This window comes from Rutidosis leptorrhynchoides, chromosome 3 (assembly GCF_046630445.1).
Source record: "Rutidosis leptorrhynchoides isolate AG116_Rl617_1_P2 chromosome 3, CSIRO_AGI_Rlap_v1, whole genome shotgun sequence".
Lineage (NCBI taxonomy): Eukaryota > Viridiplantae > Streptophyta > Magnoliopsida > Asterales > Asteraceae > Rutidosis > Rutidosis leptorrhynchoides.
In genome coordinates, this window is record NC_092335.1 from 522,184,830 (window position 1) to 522,201,237 (window position 16,408).

The 16,408-nt window shown below is 34.3% G+C and overlaps 1 protein-coding gene across 1 annotated transcript; it reads right to left on the reverse strand.

The window, feature by feature from the left end:
• Positions 1-5,687: 5,687 nt before the first annotated feature.
• LOC139901886 (uncharacterized) lies at positions 5,688-6,314 on the reverse strand. The gene has a single exon (XM_071884556.1). The coding sequence runs from the start codon at positions 6,312-6,314 to the stop codon at positions 5,688-5,690; it is 627 nt and encodes a 208-aa protein (XP_071740657.1).
• Positions 6,315-16,408: the final 10,094 nt, after the last annotated feature.

Sequence of the window (16,408 nt, forward strand, 5' to 3'; positions counted from 1 at the left end):
AAATAAACCAAGTATAAACCCGAGAGAATTTATCACTCTTCCCCACACTTAAGATCATGCAATGCCCTCATTTGCATGAAATCAGACTCTAATTATAAATTCATGAGGGTGATTAGTGTAGAAAAGTGATTGAAAATACCCAGTTTCTAATTACAAAGCTCGTCGAATGATAGATGGCGCGCCTCATCGTTCATCCCTTCTTGTTTTATCACACATATTTTTTTTCTTCAAAAACGGCTGATTTTCTGAGCTGTTTGTTAATATTTGAAAATGCGTCTTTTACCCTTACTTATTATGCATGTTTATTAACGAGTTATGCACTAACCCGAACCCCTAATTTAATGTTAAGTGGGGTTAGACTTCCCCACACTTAGCTGACGATATGTGAAGTCGGTAGAATAAGTTTCACGAATTAGAATAGTGAGCCAGTTATTTACATCCCGGGTGGTGTATACTATATCAATGGGTTTAAAGTTTAGAACCACTCGATCGTCACTACTTAATTCTTTTTTAAGTGTAGCTTTTAGTAAATGGATACGTCTCTTTTCTGGTTCTTGGTCAAATGGATAGATATACACCGACATACATATTCCTATAGGGTGGAAAATTCCTAACATTTCCTTTCGTTCATTCTCGGGATCAAGGTTTTCACCTCTATTACCCAATTGGGTGAAATTCGAGGTGTCAATATCTATTACAGCTTGTAGTTCATCTTTGGTAGATGACTCGTCTATTGAGAATATTGGGTTGGAAGGTTGTGGAATGGTGAATTTCGGGATCGAAGCAAATTCTTCTTCATTAATGGTACTTATTGGTCTCACCATTTTGGTCTCGGGGGTAAAATTTTCAACGTTATCGTTTTCCCAAGAGTACCAATTTGTCACCCTTACTTCTTCCTCATTCATTGATGGATCGATGATTTTGTCGGTAGAGGCTAATGTGTCGATATGTTGTGAAATTGGTAAAACTGAATAAAAAGTATCATCAGGATAATTGGTGATTTCGGAGCTCTCGAATTCATCAAAATTCGATGATATGAGATTTTCTTGTACATGACTCCTCAGATCAACAGGTGCGTAATCTGATAGAGTTTCAGCTTGCTTATTTACAAACTCTCTCATTTGTTCATTTTGAGCATCAATTTATTCGAGTTTGATTTTCATATTGTCTAAAAGATTTTCAGACAAATAATTCTCCTCGTCTTCTGATTGTTGAGTTTGGATATATTCTTGAGAATAATCCCAATTTGAATTATATTCTTCATAATCGTTCCATTCAGGTTCCGTGGGTGCGTAATTTTCCATAGGAACGTAATAATAACATTCCCATGTTGAGTGATAATCTCCACAGATTTCACAACCAGTTATTGTTTCGTCATTCGTGATCCAAGATTGACCGAACGAATTGTCATCAACACCCGTTTGAGAGTATTGATTAAATTGATTTCGGATGTCATAAAGAGTTTCCAAAATATTCTCGAGATTTTCCATAATGCGCTTATTACCAAATTTTTGCTACAATGTGGTGCATTTACTTAATTATCCTATTAGTTATAAAAATAAAAATTATATAAGTTATCAAATTAATAGACTTTTCTGCTTTTGCCCATGTTTCGAATAGCCAATAGATGCAGCAGGGAGCCAGAACCCTTTAAATCGGAAGCTCACAACTCAGCCACTAACAAATCCAACTATTACTACGAAGCAGAAAATTTGGATGTCTATCAATTTAACCGCTTAAAATAATTTTTCGTTTTTGAAATTTTAGAGAAGAAATAGAAAATTCTATGTCCTAAAAACTAGATCGTCGAGAAATAAGAAAGAAAAAGAAGTGCGTCGGAACACGTCGAAAAATAAATGGCGGAAAACAAAAATAAGAAAGTAACGCGTCGAAACTTAAAAGGAACTAAAAACTAAGAATTAAAAGTTGCGTCAAAAAATATAAAACCTTAAAAGAAATACTATATCCCAAAATGGCAATAATTTAAAAAGGTACTAAAAAAAACGGCGTCGCAAAACTTTAAAGCACCTAAATCTTAGTCTAAAGAAAAAGCACTTAAGGGATTTTACGGCAAAGCTTAAAAATCTAGAAATAAAAATAACTATGGCAAAAACTAAGTTTAAAACTAAGTACGAGCGATAAAATACAAATATTACGCTAAAATAAATAAAAAGTTACAATATATAAAAATAATCTTAAAGTTGTAAAAAGTACAATTTTTATAAAAATATTATTTTTATATTATTTATTTTATAAAAGTATTAATTTTATAATTTATTAAAACTAAATAAACTAAATATACAAATTAATTAATATCTAAAATTAATTAATATAATAACTAACCCTAATTAGGGTTTAATATTAGTAATAATTAATAATAATCCGTAATTAATGCTGTCGGCAGGTTCAGTAGGGCGTGTCAGGTCAGGCCATGCGATCGCATGGTTTTACAACACCCGGCTCATGCGATCGCATGGGCCTGGGTTCCATTTTATTTTTTATTTTTTTTTAAGAACTTTATATTATTTTTCTAAAAAATAATATACAAATATATTTATACAAATATAATTTAAAAATATAGCGTTTCGCCGGTTACCCGGCAGCGGCGCCAAAAACTTGATGTTATGCGAGGTGTATATGAAATAGCTTATATTTTACTAGGAAAAACTATTAAATACGTTACAATTTTATACAAGATATTTATTATTTATTTATAGATGGGATATACCTAAACCTTGCTACAACACTATAGGCAGTGTACCTAATCGTAGAGTAGTATAGTTTTTAGTAAGTCCGGTTCGTTCCACAGGGAGCGGGCTTATTGTACACTATATTTTTAAACAATTATATCTGTACAAAATATATTATATTAATAATATATAAAAGGGGGTTTACCGTTTAATGACCGGTTTGTCCATTTTAAAACTTAAGCATAAATATAAATGACAATAATTAAAGTGCGTAAAATAAATAACAATATAATAATTATGCTTATTTAAACTTCCATAACCATGATGTTTGACGTGTTGATTTTTAGTTTATTCTCATGGGTTAATTGTTCTTTGTCCTGGATTATTTAATATGTCCGTCTGATTTTTGTCCATAACAGTCCATCAGTCATAAATATAAAGTGCGAGTGTCCTCGTCAAATTATCCTTATACCCGAAGTCAAATATTCCAACTAATTGGGGATTCGAACTGTAACAAGGTCTTAATACTTTATTTAATAATTACACCAGGATATCGACTGCGTGTAACCCAAGGTTTTAATACTTTGTTATCAATTATGCCAAGTGTCCTTGTACATAATTTCACCCCTGTTTTAATAATTCTAGTGACTATTAATCCATTCCCGTGTCCGGTTAAATGAACGATTATTCGTACATATAAATATCCTGCCCATCGTGTCCGATCGAGTGTATATGGTTATTTATAGGTACATCCAATTGTAAATCTTTATATTAAAATTAACAAACTATCATTTAGTTAAACAAATATAAATCCCATTAATAGCCCATAGTCTAATTTCCACAAGTGTCGTTCTATTGTCCAAACCCCAATTATGGTACAAAGCCCAATTACCCAATTTTAATATTTTTAGCCCAACATCATGATTACTTCGTCTTAAATAAGCATAATAATAATTTAGCTACGAGACATTAATTTAAAATGGAGAACATAACTTACATTGAGTATTTATCGCGTAGTGTTACACGGACAAAATTTCGACTTTAAAACCCGTAAAATAACCTTTACATAACCCAAACTAATCTAATATAAAACTACCCTATACTATAATATATATATATATATATATATATATATATTATTAGAGGAGTATTATTATTATTATGTTTTTAAACTCGGACAGAATTCGTTGCATTTATAGGACCTGACTTCACTTTTCGGGCCATGCGATCGCATGGGATATGTGCCTTCTGGCCATGCGATCGCATGGTGTCTGGCACCAGCTCACATTCATTTGTTTTTTAGTCTGCCGACACTATTTAATATAATATAAAATATATAAATAATTTATATAATTATTTAAATATTATATTATATTCTTGTGCATAGTAGACTTGTAATTTTTGGTCCGTTGCGTCGGGCGTTGATAGTTGGCTCAGGTCCCGGTTCCGGATTTTCGAACGTCTTTTCGTATAATTTAATATCTTGTACTTTGCATTCCGCAACTTGTACTTTTGTCATTTTTAGACGTTTCTCATCAATAAATTGAACCACTTGGATTGTATCTTGTACATTTGAGCTTTTTGGTCATTTGCGTCTTCAAATCGTCGTTTTCGCCTTTTGTCTTCGCACTTATTTAATATAAACGATTACAACTTAAAATAGGACAATTACAACTAAATAATTTACATATTGGGAGGATATTGCTACTAAATATATGTTCATTTGGAGCACTATCAAGCATACACTAGAGCATATCCCCAAAAGGATGCTGGTAGAGTTGTTAGACTCATAATTGATCAAACCATGTCAAGCAAAGTTCGATTTCTCCTTTCTGACACCCCATTATGCTGAGGTGTGTAAGGAGGAGTAAACTGTGAGACAATCTCATGATCTCTCAGATGATCTAAAAAATCTTGACTCATATATTTGCCTCCACGGTTGGACCGTAGAACCTTAATGGTCTTTCCGAGTTGATTTTCTACTCCATTTTGAAACACTTTGAACGTTTCAAATACTTCATGTTTATGTTTAATCAAGTAAACATAACCATATCTACTGAAATCATCAGTAAAAGTAACGAAGTAGGTAGCTCTATCTCTAGACATTGTTCTAAATGGGCTACATACATCAGTATGAATGAGTCCAAGTAGATCACTCGCCCTTTCAACCTTGTGGGTAAAAGGTTTCTTTGTCATTTTTTCGGATAAACAAGATTCACATATGTCAAATGACTCATTACCGGTTGACTCAAGAAACCCATCGTGTTGCAGCTTTGTTATGCGTTTCTTGTTTATATGACCAAGACGACAATGCCATAGATATGTTTAATTCAAATCATGCTTGAATTTCTTAGAGCTACAATTAAATATAGAACTTTCGTTTGGAACAAGATTATGCATGTCAATTTCAAAAATACCATCTCTAGGAATAGCATTAAAATAAAAAATATTATCCTTAGAAACCGAAATACCATAATCTGTAAATACATGATTAAAACCATTATCTCTCAAATGAGAAACTGAAATAACACCTCTAGTAATAGAAGGTGCATAATGACAATTATCTAAAATAAGAATAAGTTCACTTGGGAGGATGAGCTCATAGCTTCCTATAGCTTCGACAGCTGCACGATCGCCATTGCCAACGTACAGATCCAAAGCCCCCTTATTCAGCTTCTGAATTTTCCTAAGTCCCTGCATATCATTACAAATATGAGTACCACAACCAGTGTCATACACCCAAGTTTTATTAGGAAAATTATAGAGTTCTATAACGAAGATACCTGAAGTACTGGTCGAACCAGCCTTTCCCTTCTTCAACTCTTCCAAGTAAAGCACACAGTTTCGTCTCCAATGACCAATCTGGCTGCAATGGTGACAAGCCATGTCCTTTGCGGGATGCTCTTTCTTTGCTGGTGGTGGAATTTTCTTCTTAGGTGTGTAAGCTTGCTTACTCTTTCCTTTTGCCTTTCCACTTCCAGCTTGTGGCTTTCTTTTCTAGATTTTACTTTCCTTTATGGTTAAGACTGCAGGAGTCTTCTTTGGTAGCCCCTTTTCAGCTTGCTTAAGCATTGCATGTAGCTCAGGAATGGTTTTTCCCATGCTATGCATATTGTAATTCATTACAAATCCATCATAGTCCTTGGATAGTGAAGTAAGTATCAAGTGCACTCCAAGAACTGGTGGCATAGCATAACCAAGGCGCTCCAATTGATCCAGATAGCCTTTCATCTTTAAGACATATTGGCTAACCGGTTGCCCCAACTCATGTTTGCAAGCGCGAAATGCTTTCACAGTTTCAAACAATTCCTGTTCTGCCTGCTGTTGGAACATCGTCTTGAGTTCCTCGATCATGTCATATGCATTGTAGTCCATTAAGTTCCTTTGAATCTCAGAGGTCATGCTAGCAAGCATAAGACATGCTACTTCAAGTTGTTCGTTATACTGCTTAGTATAAGCATTACGAACAGTAGCACTGGCAGTTTCAGGTGGTGCTTCAGGTAAAGGATTTTCCAGATGGTGCAATTTCCTTTCAGACTTTAAGACAATCTGAAGGTTTCGATACCAGTCAATGAAGTTGTTACCATTCAATTTTTCCTTCTCAAGGATTGACCTTATGGTCATGTTGTTTACGGATTGAATTGCGTTTGATGTCATCTACAAAATAAACAAGGTTCTTTTAGTATCTTTAATAATTATCCTTTTATAAATTAACTACCCATGTTTTAAAAAAAAACTTATAAAACTATTAATTTTCGTAAAAGGCTAAGATACACATTGTGCTTCCACCATCACATCAGTTGATCTGCTAGCAATGGTGGATTCAATCGGTAGGCGGCGGGCACCAATTGCATTACAAGTGCAACTCTTAGATCTTTATGGGACTCATGACATTTAGTGTCTAACACTAGTGTCATGCTGGCATGTTTAGTCCCATCCTTGCCTCGGGTTGCAGTCTCACCTCTCAACTCGATTAAGTCATCCAATTGTGAAATGTGTAAAAATTAATCTAGGTCTCACGTATAGATAATGATTACCTCAGGGTTATAATTCAACTAGGTCTCACGCATAGTCAAAAAATAACGACAAGTGTTTCAACCGAATTGGACGACACGACTTAAATTTTGACGAGTATATTATACAATTTTAATAATCTTTTAGAAAAATTGTGTTACGAATATTACATGCATACAATATTCGCCTCACAAGTTAAAAATGGTTTAACTTGATTTTAATTATGTTTTGATTTTTAATTATCATGGCAAATTATACACAATCACATAACATATAAAATGCAACCAAACATAACAAAACATAATATGTATGTGCATAGCCTTAACCGATGAAAATCCTATGCTTGGTCTCACGAGCCATTATGAGAACCAAGCGGTCAACTAAAGGGACAACCACAAAAGTAAACCTTAGAAGCTCCTACTTGCGTCAAGATCTCATGATGACCAAGTGTCCTCCTTCACCGCATCTCTCTCAGCTTTTGTCCATTGACTTTACTGCAAGTGTGTCTTGATGGCCAAATTTCGTTCACTTCAAGTCTTTAATCTCATCATGGAGGTTACATTTATTATAAAATTAAATACAACTAATCTAGAATTGTAAATTACATAATTGGCTCAAAACGGCCTCCCAAAATAAAAGATTAAATTACATCCATAAATGGCAACAAAACAATGGCATCCACACAACCACAAACATTCGAGATCACAACACAAACACACGGTCTAGGTTTTCATCGGCTACGCACAATTAAATCATCATAATAATAACACGATCATGACAATAATTATGGCTTGCTCCATGTCTAAAGATGCATGTCTTGGCCATGGATAAAAACATACAAATATATACACAAGCCATTTAATCAATAACAACCACGCATAAATATTACTAACCGTATAAAACATAAGAGGCTCTGATACCACTGTTGGTAATTTAGGGTTTTAAGAAAACGATTTTCTAATTAATTATTATCATGAACCATCATATAATATTAATAACAATAACTTTAAGAGGAAGCGTATTAATTATATTGAATTAAATAAATCACCAAACACGGATCCATATGATTTATACGGTTAAATAAATAAATACAACAAGAGAGTTTAAAAATTATACCTTTCTTGAAGAACCGGATTGAAGGAAGAGAAACTAACAATCAAAGGTATGATTGTCGCTAGGGTAGTCCACACTACACTTCGATCAACGTCAAACGGATGTGCTAGTCCCGTCAAGCAATAATAAATAATTACAATAATTATTTATTTAATCGTAAAGAACAAAAGCTCTTAAGATTTTGTTTAATGCGTATGAAATTAACGAAACAGAATTCGTTGTTGTATACTGTCGTCGATAAGAAAGTATGTGTTTTGCTTTGGAAAAACAATTGGAATTTTGTTTCTTTTTTTTTCGTAGACGAAGAAGCCACAAAAAAAACAATCCTCCGTATATATATTATTTATATAGCAAGATATGAAAGTCTGTTAACAATTATTGATGACGTATTCGAACTAAATATTTTATTAAAATAACCAACCTTATAATCTTGTTGCATACGTAAATATATATTATATTAAAATTCATACACTTCATATTTTAATGATCAAAATCATTTAATTAATTAACTTTTAATTAATTAACTACTAACAAATTAATTCTATTTTCATTACTAGAATATAATATATATATATATACAAATATATATTATTAATTGACGTCTAGGTGTATATGTGTGTGACCCCGAAGGCTCGCATGAATTCAGCCGTATAGTTATGTGTTGTACCTTGCGCATAAATCCTACAGTTTCATCATATAACAGTAGTCGAAGGTGGTGTTGGAGCAAAAGGAAACACGATCAGCAGTCATCAGCAGCCTTTTTTTGATTCGTGACGATCTTTGCTCCGATCTGTTAAAAAGGGTAGTAGAGACGTACGAGAGAAAAAAAAATAATCATCAAAGTCAAGGAAGGTAAATTACAGATCAAGACCAAGTCCATCAGACAAAAGAAAAAGAATGTGCAGTTTAATATGGAGAAAAATAGTGTACCAGTTATGCTCTAAACTCATGTATGCATGAAAAAAAAGAGTCCATGAGTCACTCTATATAAATAAAAATTGAAAGTGAATTAACCAAGTGGCCTCAAACGAAAACTCATTGAAAAAGCAATAATTGTGTCAGTGAGTTGGTGGATGTTAATATATAAATTAACTATAATAATAATATAATAGAAATCTTAAATCAACATGTGAAATGTAATAGTGAAGCAGTCTGAATTCTTGTTTTAATCTACCGACAGTTTTTACGGACTGTGTATCGGGCGAAATCAGTGGCGAATAAAAGTGTTCAGAAAAATCTCATATTTTTGAATTAGCTATATTTATTTATTTTGGTCATTATGGTATAAAATTTGATCCTTAATTTGTTAAATAAAAAGTACATCAACTGTCTCTCTCATTTATGGGTAAAATATAAAAAGTGTTAAAACTTAACAATTAGTTCCTAAATACATTTTTATTAAGCCTAAAATTTATAGAACACATTTTCGTATCACCGTTTATTTTAAAATTACATAAGTTTGAATTTAACTTGCTTAATATCAATCGAAACATCAAACGAGTATTACAATCATTTAATATTTATTTTTAATATACTTTATTTATATATAGAGATATATTTTAAATAATAATTATTATAATATCCTATTTTTATTTTATTAATTTTTAATTACAACACATATAATACTTCAAATCATATTTTGAATTATTATTTATATATACATACGCACATATCTATTTACAATTAATTGTTCGTGAATCATCGGGAATGGTCGAAGGTCAATTGAACAGTTTAAAATTTTTGAGACTCAATATTACAGACTTTGCTTATCGTGTCGAGATCATATAATAATAAAGTTTAAATTTGGTCGAAAATTCTCGGGTGACACAGTACCTACCCGTTAAAGAAATTTCGTCACGAAATTTGAGTGAGGTGGTCATGGCTAACAATAAAAATGTTTTCATGACGAATATGAATTGATGAATATAGTTTTATCATCATCGAGTAATATGGATAAAACAATTCGATTATTCGAAGAGTACGAATGAAGCTATCACAAAAGAGTGAAATGAATAAATACAGATTCATCTTACACAGTGACGTAGTCATGGTTGATTTTCGGAATTCAAGGGATTTAAAGAAAATCTTCGAAATCTAAAAGATTTGATTCTTCGACGAGTAAGGAAATTAAGATCTCTATAATTAAATACGGTGATCTGCCTCGATTACTCTGTCTGATATTTCCATTATAAATTAAACTCTTCCATTCCCTTATTCTCACCATTCCTATACTTTCTTTCTTAGTTCATACATCCAAAAGATTGTGAAAATGCTTAATCCCGTTCTAATCCTTGATATTTTCCTAATTATCGTTTATGTCATCCTTCTTTTCAATCTTCCACCAGACAAATCTGTTTACTTCTACTATTACTTTGGGGTGATACTATTCTTAATTCTACCGTGTCTTTATATTGTTATGCGTATTAATATCCACGGTTTGTAATTTCGATGTTGTTGTTGGGCTTTATATTTTCCCCTATTTATCGGGGCTTCATGCTCTTGTTTTCTCTTCCCGACTTTAAATCAAGAAAATAATGAGAAATTTCGAATGAACATGACTAATATTCTAAGAGAGAGATTGTAATGGTACGATCTTGATTGGTTAAGTTACCAAATTTCAAGAGAAAAGATAGAAATTTCAAGAAATTATGTTCTCGATATGTTTGAAGATTAGGTAGAATGTAAGAGTCGTGTAACATGGCACATGATGACGTTATAATCTGTGAATCATCACATTCCATTAGAAACTCAGCATGACTTACAGTAACATAATCATGTTGATCAAGTGTCATTATATTATACTAACTCATGCTTCAGTTCCCAACACTACTTCAGAATTCATTCATAGTTTATACTTAGCTTTTACAGAAATTTCCAATATAATGTAGCACGAAGAGGTATATAATTTCGGACGAGAATATTTATGAAAATATCTTCAGAAATATCGAAGATATTTATGATGATATTTTGGAATTTCTAAGTTCGATGGTTGATGAAGAAAGATTTTCCGCAAGATTTTAACTTGACCTCGGAGCAAGATATTCTCTAAAGATTTCATCGGATCCAGAATTACCTGGATCCTTTGAATATAGGGTTTAGTCCTTGTATTTGTCCTTGGTCTCCTTCATGGGTAGCTCAATCTGTTTTTCAGTACCAAATTTTCTATCGAGCGTTCCTAACACTCCTTTCTTTATCATCAAACTTTTGGCCGTTTATATCATCTACCATTTTTCTGTTTCCTCTGCATTTAATGCTACGATATCTGAATCATCGGTTATTAATCCGAGGTGGTTTCAGGAGAATTGTGTTTTTAGATGATTAAACGCTGATGGTAATATGGTGGAATATGAAAGGTTCCCCGGTAACAATAAATAGCACGCATATATATCAAAGTTATAATAAGATTGTTTCGAACGAAAAGTCGATGGTGATTTGCTAAAGCTGTGACAAAATCTGCTATTTTGAAAGGGATTACCAAGTTATTTTGGGTAATGAAGGAATTAGCACAGCTACTTGTTAAACGTTTACTCAGGTTTCGAGTGGTTTTAGGTGCATAACTATATGCATCAATCTTTTCTTCCATAGATGAAGTGCGATTGGTTCATCCTTTCGATTGAGGTGTTTTTAAGAATCATGAAAAATTTGAACGCAGATTGTAATCGTCAAGATACAATTGAGGTTTAAGATGAAATCAAGTGGCAAACTTGAAGAGATGTTTAGTTTCATATGTTATAATCAATATTTTAATTCATTTTAATTGTCCAATGTTATTAGTCCACAGTTAACAGTCCAATAATTCATATATAGTTTAATATATAATATTCGAATTAATTAATACGTATCGTGACCCGTGTACATGTCTCAGACTCGATCACAACTCAAACTATATATATTATTGTAGAATCAACCTCAACCATGTATAGCTAACTCCAGCATTACTGCATATAGAGTGTCTATGGTTATTCCAAATAATATATATAGATGCGTCGATATGATATGTCAAAACCTTGTATACGTGTCCCGATATTTAAAGTGCATAAAATAAATAACAGAAATTAAATGACGATAAATAAAATTGCGAGAATTAAAATTGCGATAAATAAAATGCGATAAAATAAATTGCGATAAATAAAAGGTAATACGGAATTAACAGTTAGCTAGGAACAGTTACCTAGGAACAGTTAGCGTGGATTCTTAACAAAATTTCTCATAATTAATTTGTTTGTTTCTAACAAATTTTATTTTGTCCAATGTTTTCTTCATTATGCCACTTGTCGGATTCTGGTAGGTCAAAATCCAAATATGTAATTGAATGAAAATGGTTATTCTGCGGTGAACAGATACGTATATCGGTGGATGTAAGTAGGATAATAAATGACCGTTGAATCAGATTCGAAGAATGTACAGTGTAACTTATTAATGTGAAATCTAAATATTCCTCGGGTGTAACCTACCCGTTAAAATATTTTCACCATTAACAGTTTGTACAAAAGAATTTTAATTACAATCTTTATGAAAACATATATATATATATATATTTTCTTCAGACGTAATCATGGATTTAATGAGTCAGTGTGATATTAAACTCATCAGATTTACGATTAGAACTATGATACATAATTTCTGAAACATTAGAGTTTACATAATCGTCATGTAGAACAAAGATGATTGATGTAGAACGTCGTGTAGAACGATGATTATGCTCGAGGTACGGATTGTGATGTTGAGGCGTGTGTTGTTGATGGTACGGGTGCTGTTGCTGAAGCTGGTAAGTTTTGCTCCATATTTTCCAAGGCTACAACTCGGACGCGAAGCTCGTTGACTTCTTCTATTATTCCGAGATGATTGTCGGTTGGAACGAGCGGATGAATAAGATCTAGAATCTGAATTGTGATATAGTCGTGGTGAGATACTCTGAAAATGAGAGAGAAAATGGTGTTACGAACAGGTTCGCCAGTAAGTGCTTCAGGTTCTTCACCAAGAGTACAGGTTGGTGAGTGGAAAGGATCGCCTTCTTCTCGTCTCCATTGATTTAGTTGACTACAAAACCATCAGATGAATTGGGGATGGCTGATTGGTTGATTCATTCCGATGACACTGTTTTCGGAGCTCGAGTGAAACTCTATGTCGGAATAGCTGTCGGAATAACTATCAGAATAGTTATCGGAATCTAAGGGACTCGAACTGGTTGAGGGACTCATCTCGTACGATCAGATGAAGGATTTTCGATAAGAAATAGAATAGGATGTAGATTAGTACCCTGCAATACATAATTTACATATGCATATTGCTTGTCCACAATTAGGGTGTTCGATCTGTTCTTGATAGTGTTAGTGGGTTTTGAAAGTGTTTCTTGTAGAGAGATGCTAGTGAGAGAAAGTAAAGTGTTATTTATGACTAACTTCATTACAATGGTGGGAAGCTTGCTTTATATAGTAGCAAGCTCCCAAGTTACAAACACATGGTAAACACTAAGTTACCGTGGTAAATAGCCTAATCTAGACTATTACAATAATAAGAGTAAAACGCACACGCCACTAGATTAATACAAGACAATAACCACACGACATTAAATATTACAATAAATATTGTCAACAATCTCCCCCTTGTCGTGGGGTTTTGGATTATGACCTTTGTTGAAACGCCTCCTGGGTGCGTGTACTTGCACTCTTCACCTAGAAGTGTTATGGTTGTGTAATCCGTGATATTTTCAACAATATTCCCTCTTGGTAGGGTTCATTGATCTTTCTTCTTTGAAAGGTGCGATCATGTCTTCGTATTTTTGTCTTTTTGCAGTGGCATGAGTTCTTCAAGATATAACACCTCCAGTGACTCTTGTAGATTCTTTTGGAGTCTTCATCCGAGAGTGTTATGTTTACAAATTTTAACACCTCATATGATCATTTTCTTGCAGTTTATTGTGCAGCCTTCTTCTGGGATTTGGTTTCGGTTTGAAGCTATAAAGCTTTTGATGCTATCAGCTTTGAACACGAACTTGCACATAGGATGAACTGATCTGGGAGTGTGATGATTGATTTGTTTTGACTTCTTCTTCAGTTGGGGCAGGCGATGAGGTCTTGATCTTTGACTTTCGACCATCTTTATAAAATGAGGAGAAGGTCTTGAAGGTAGCTTGATATGATCTTGTGTAAACCTCTTTTGCTCCCCCTAAAATGTTGAGTCGTCTATTTCGTGATTGAGGTTGGTTTGTTTTTGACTCGTGTTTCATTCTCCCCGCATGATGAATATGGTGTACCGTGTTCAGCACGTGTAGCATGAATATGGCATCCCGTGTTCATCTCAAAATAGCAGAGAGAATATATGTTTACCGCCAGAGAGGGATTGTGTACCTGCTAAGAAGATACAAATAGGTTAAAGTAAAAGTTTGATCCTCAGGGAAAACAGGATCTTTCAGAAACCGTTTTTGGTTTTGTAAAAATCAAGCTAGTTGTTATACTAGACAGATTTAAATCAGGCATGCTAGTTGTTACACTAGACAAGTTTTCTGAAACCAAAACTGTTTTCGGATTTGGGGACCTCACCGGTATTGGTAGGTCCAAGTTTAACCTCGGTGGATGTTGAGGATGACTGGTCACCGAAGTTCCAGTCAGCGTTAGCAAGCTATCCACCTCCATGATTAAAGTATCATGGGACTTTGGTACGACTATGCCGCTCTTGGTTATACCAAGTCTTCCAACTGTACCTAACACCACATTGGTGTCGGTAGAAATCAATGTAATGTAGGAAGATGTTACATCGCGTCCTGAAGTCATTGATATGTCATGAGGTGACACATCTCTTTCAGTTGTTGCACTCTCTAAGGAGTGTGTATGGTCAGGCTTAAATGCTGACGGATCATTAAGGTGATCATCCTTCCGGAGGTCTGATAAATCTACCAAGGTACGTCTAAGCATTGTCATATTGCCTCTCTGTTGAACTAGACAGATCTCCCTCACCAAGATAAGTCTGACCTCTGGACCCTGTTTGAGGTCCCACCTTCTAAAATAAGGTGTTGATAGAGGATTTCTGGCCGATACGCGGGGTTCCTATTCATGGTTTTTTGAAACCCCTTCAGTAGTTCGAGACTCCAAACACTTAATTTGCATCAAGTGGTTGGGTCATTCCATAGTTGAGGCAGTCATCTAGACACATCCTCCTGAGGCAGTCACTGGGACACATCCTCCGTCATTTGATGACTATTTTGTTTGAGGCAGTCATCTAGACACATCCTCCTGAGGCAGTCACTAGGACACATCCTCCGTCATTACTGACATTTGAATCTTTAAACTCCCCCTTGATAGTTGCACGTTTTAGCTTTGGTTTCTTGGGAGAGTTTTCTGTGAAAATATGGGTTTTACACTGTTATTTGTGCAAAAGCCGTTTTGATGTTTAACACCACTTTGCAGTGTGTTTGACACCACTTTGAAATTCGGGTTCTACACAGAAGTATGTAGAAGCCATTTTGGATGGAGCTCATGTTGGTTTTAATCCTTTTACCCTCCCCCTCAATATATGACGTGTCATGTTTTGATAAAACCTTTATTTTCTTGGACTTTTTCTCCCCCTCAAAATATGATTTATTTGAAATTAAAACATATTTTGATAATTTGCTACACAGAAAATATAGGTTTTGATGAGAAAGGTTGTAAGGCAATTGAGGCGCGGGTCATAGAAGGTTTTGGTGAAAACCTTCTTTGCGGGTCTATTTAAGGTTTTGGATAAAACCTTCTTTGAAGTGCAGGTTACATACTGATCTATATGGGAACCATCATAATCTATATGGGAACCCACATTCCCTCCTTCTCCCCCTAAAAAAAATTGTGACGTTTCCATTGAAATGTTTCTAAGAGAAAGAGTGGAAGGCATTTGAGACGTGGGGCATACACTGAAATGTGTGCATACACCATATAAGGTTTGGGTGAAAACCTTCTTTGATTTGCGGGTCCCTTAGAGATCTATTATGAGAACCATCATTCCTAGGGACTTCTTTGGTTTGCGGTTCCCATAGAGATCTATTATGGGAACCATCATGATCTCTATGAGAACCCACATTTCCCCCTTCTCCCCCTAAAAAAAATTTGACGTTTCTCCATTGAAATGTTTTTAAGAGAAAGAAAGAAAGAGAGACATTTGAGACTCTGAGCATACACTGAAATGTGTGCATACACCGTATAAGGTTTTGGTGAAAACCTTCTTTGAGTGCGAGTCCCATACATATCTATTATGGGAACCATCATGATCTATATGGGAACCCACATTCCCCCCTTCTCCCCCTAAAAAAATTTTGACATTTCAGATTTTGATAACCGTCATTTCATTGCGGGTCTCATTTCTCCCCCTAGGCATATGCATTGCTCCCCCTAGGAACATGCATTGCTCCCCCTAGACATATGCAGTTGTCAAGTTCATCCAAGAGAAGAAACTCAAATGAGTCTTTTTCAACGGATGGTGATTCGCCTACAACTACTGAGGTAGATGTGCCAAAGGTTATGGATTCGGGCAAAATTGGTTTTAGAGAAACCATGTGATTGGGCGAGGTTGGAGGAAAGAAAGGTTCAAACAACACATCAGGTCATCTGAGGTTGCGAGTG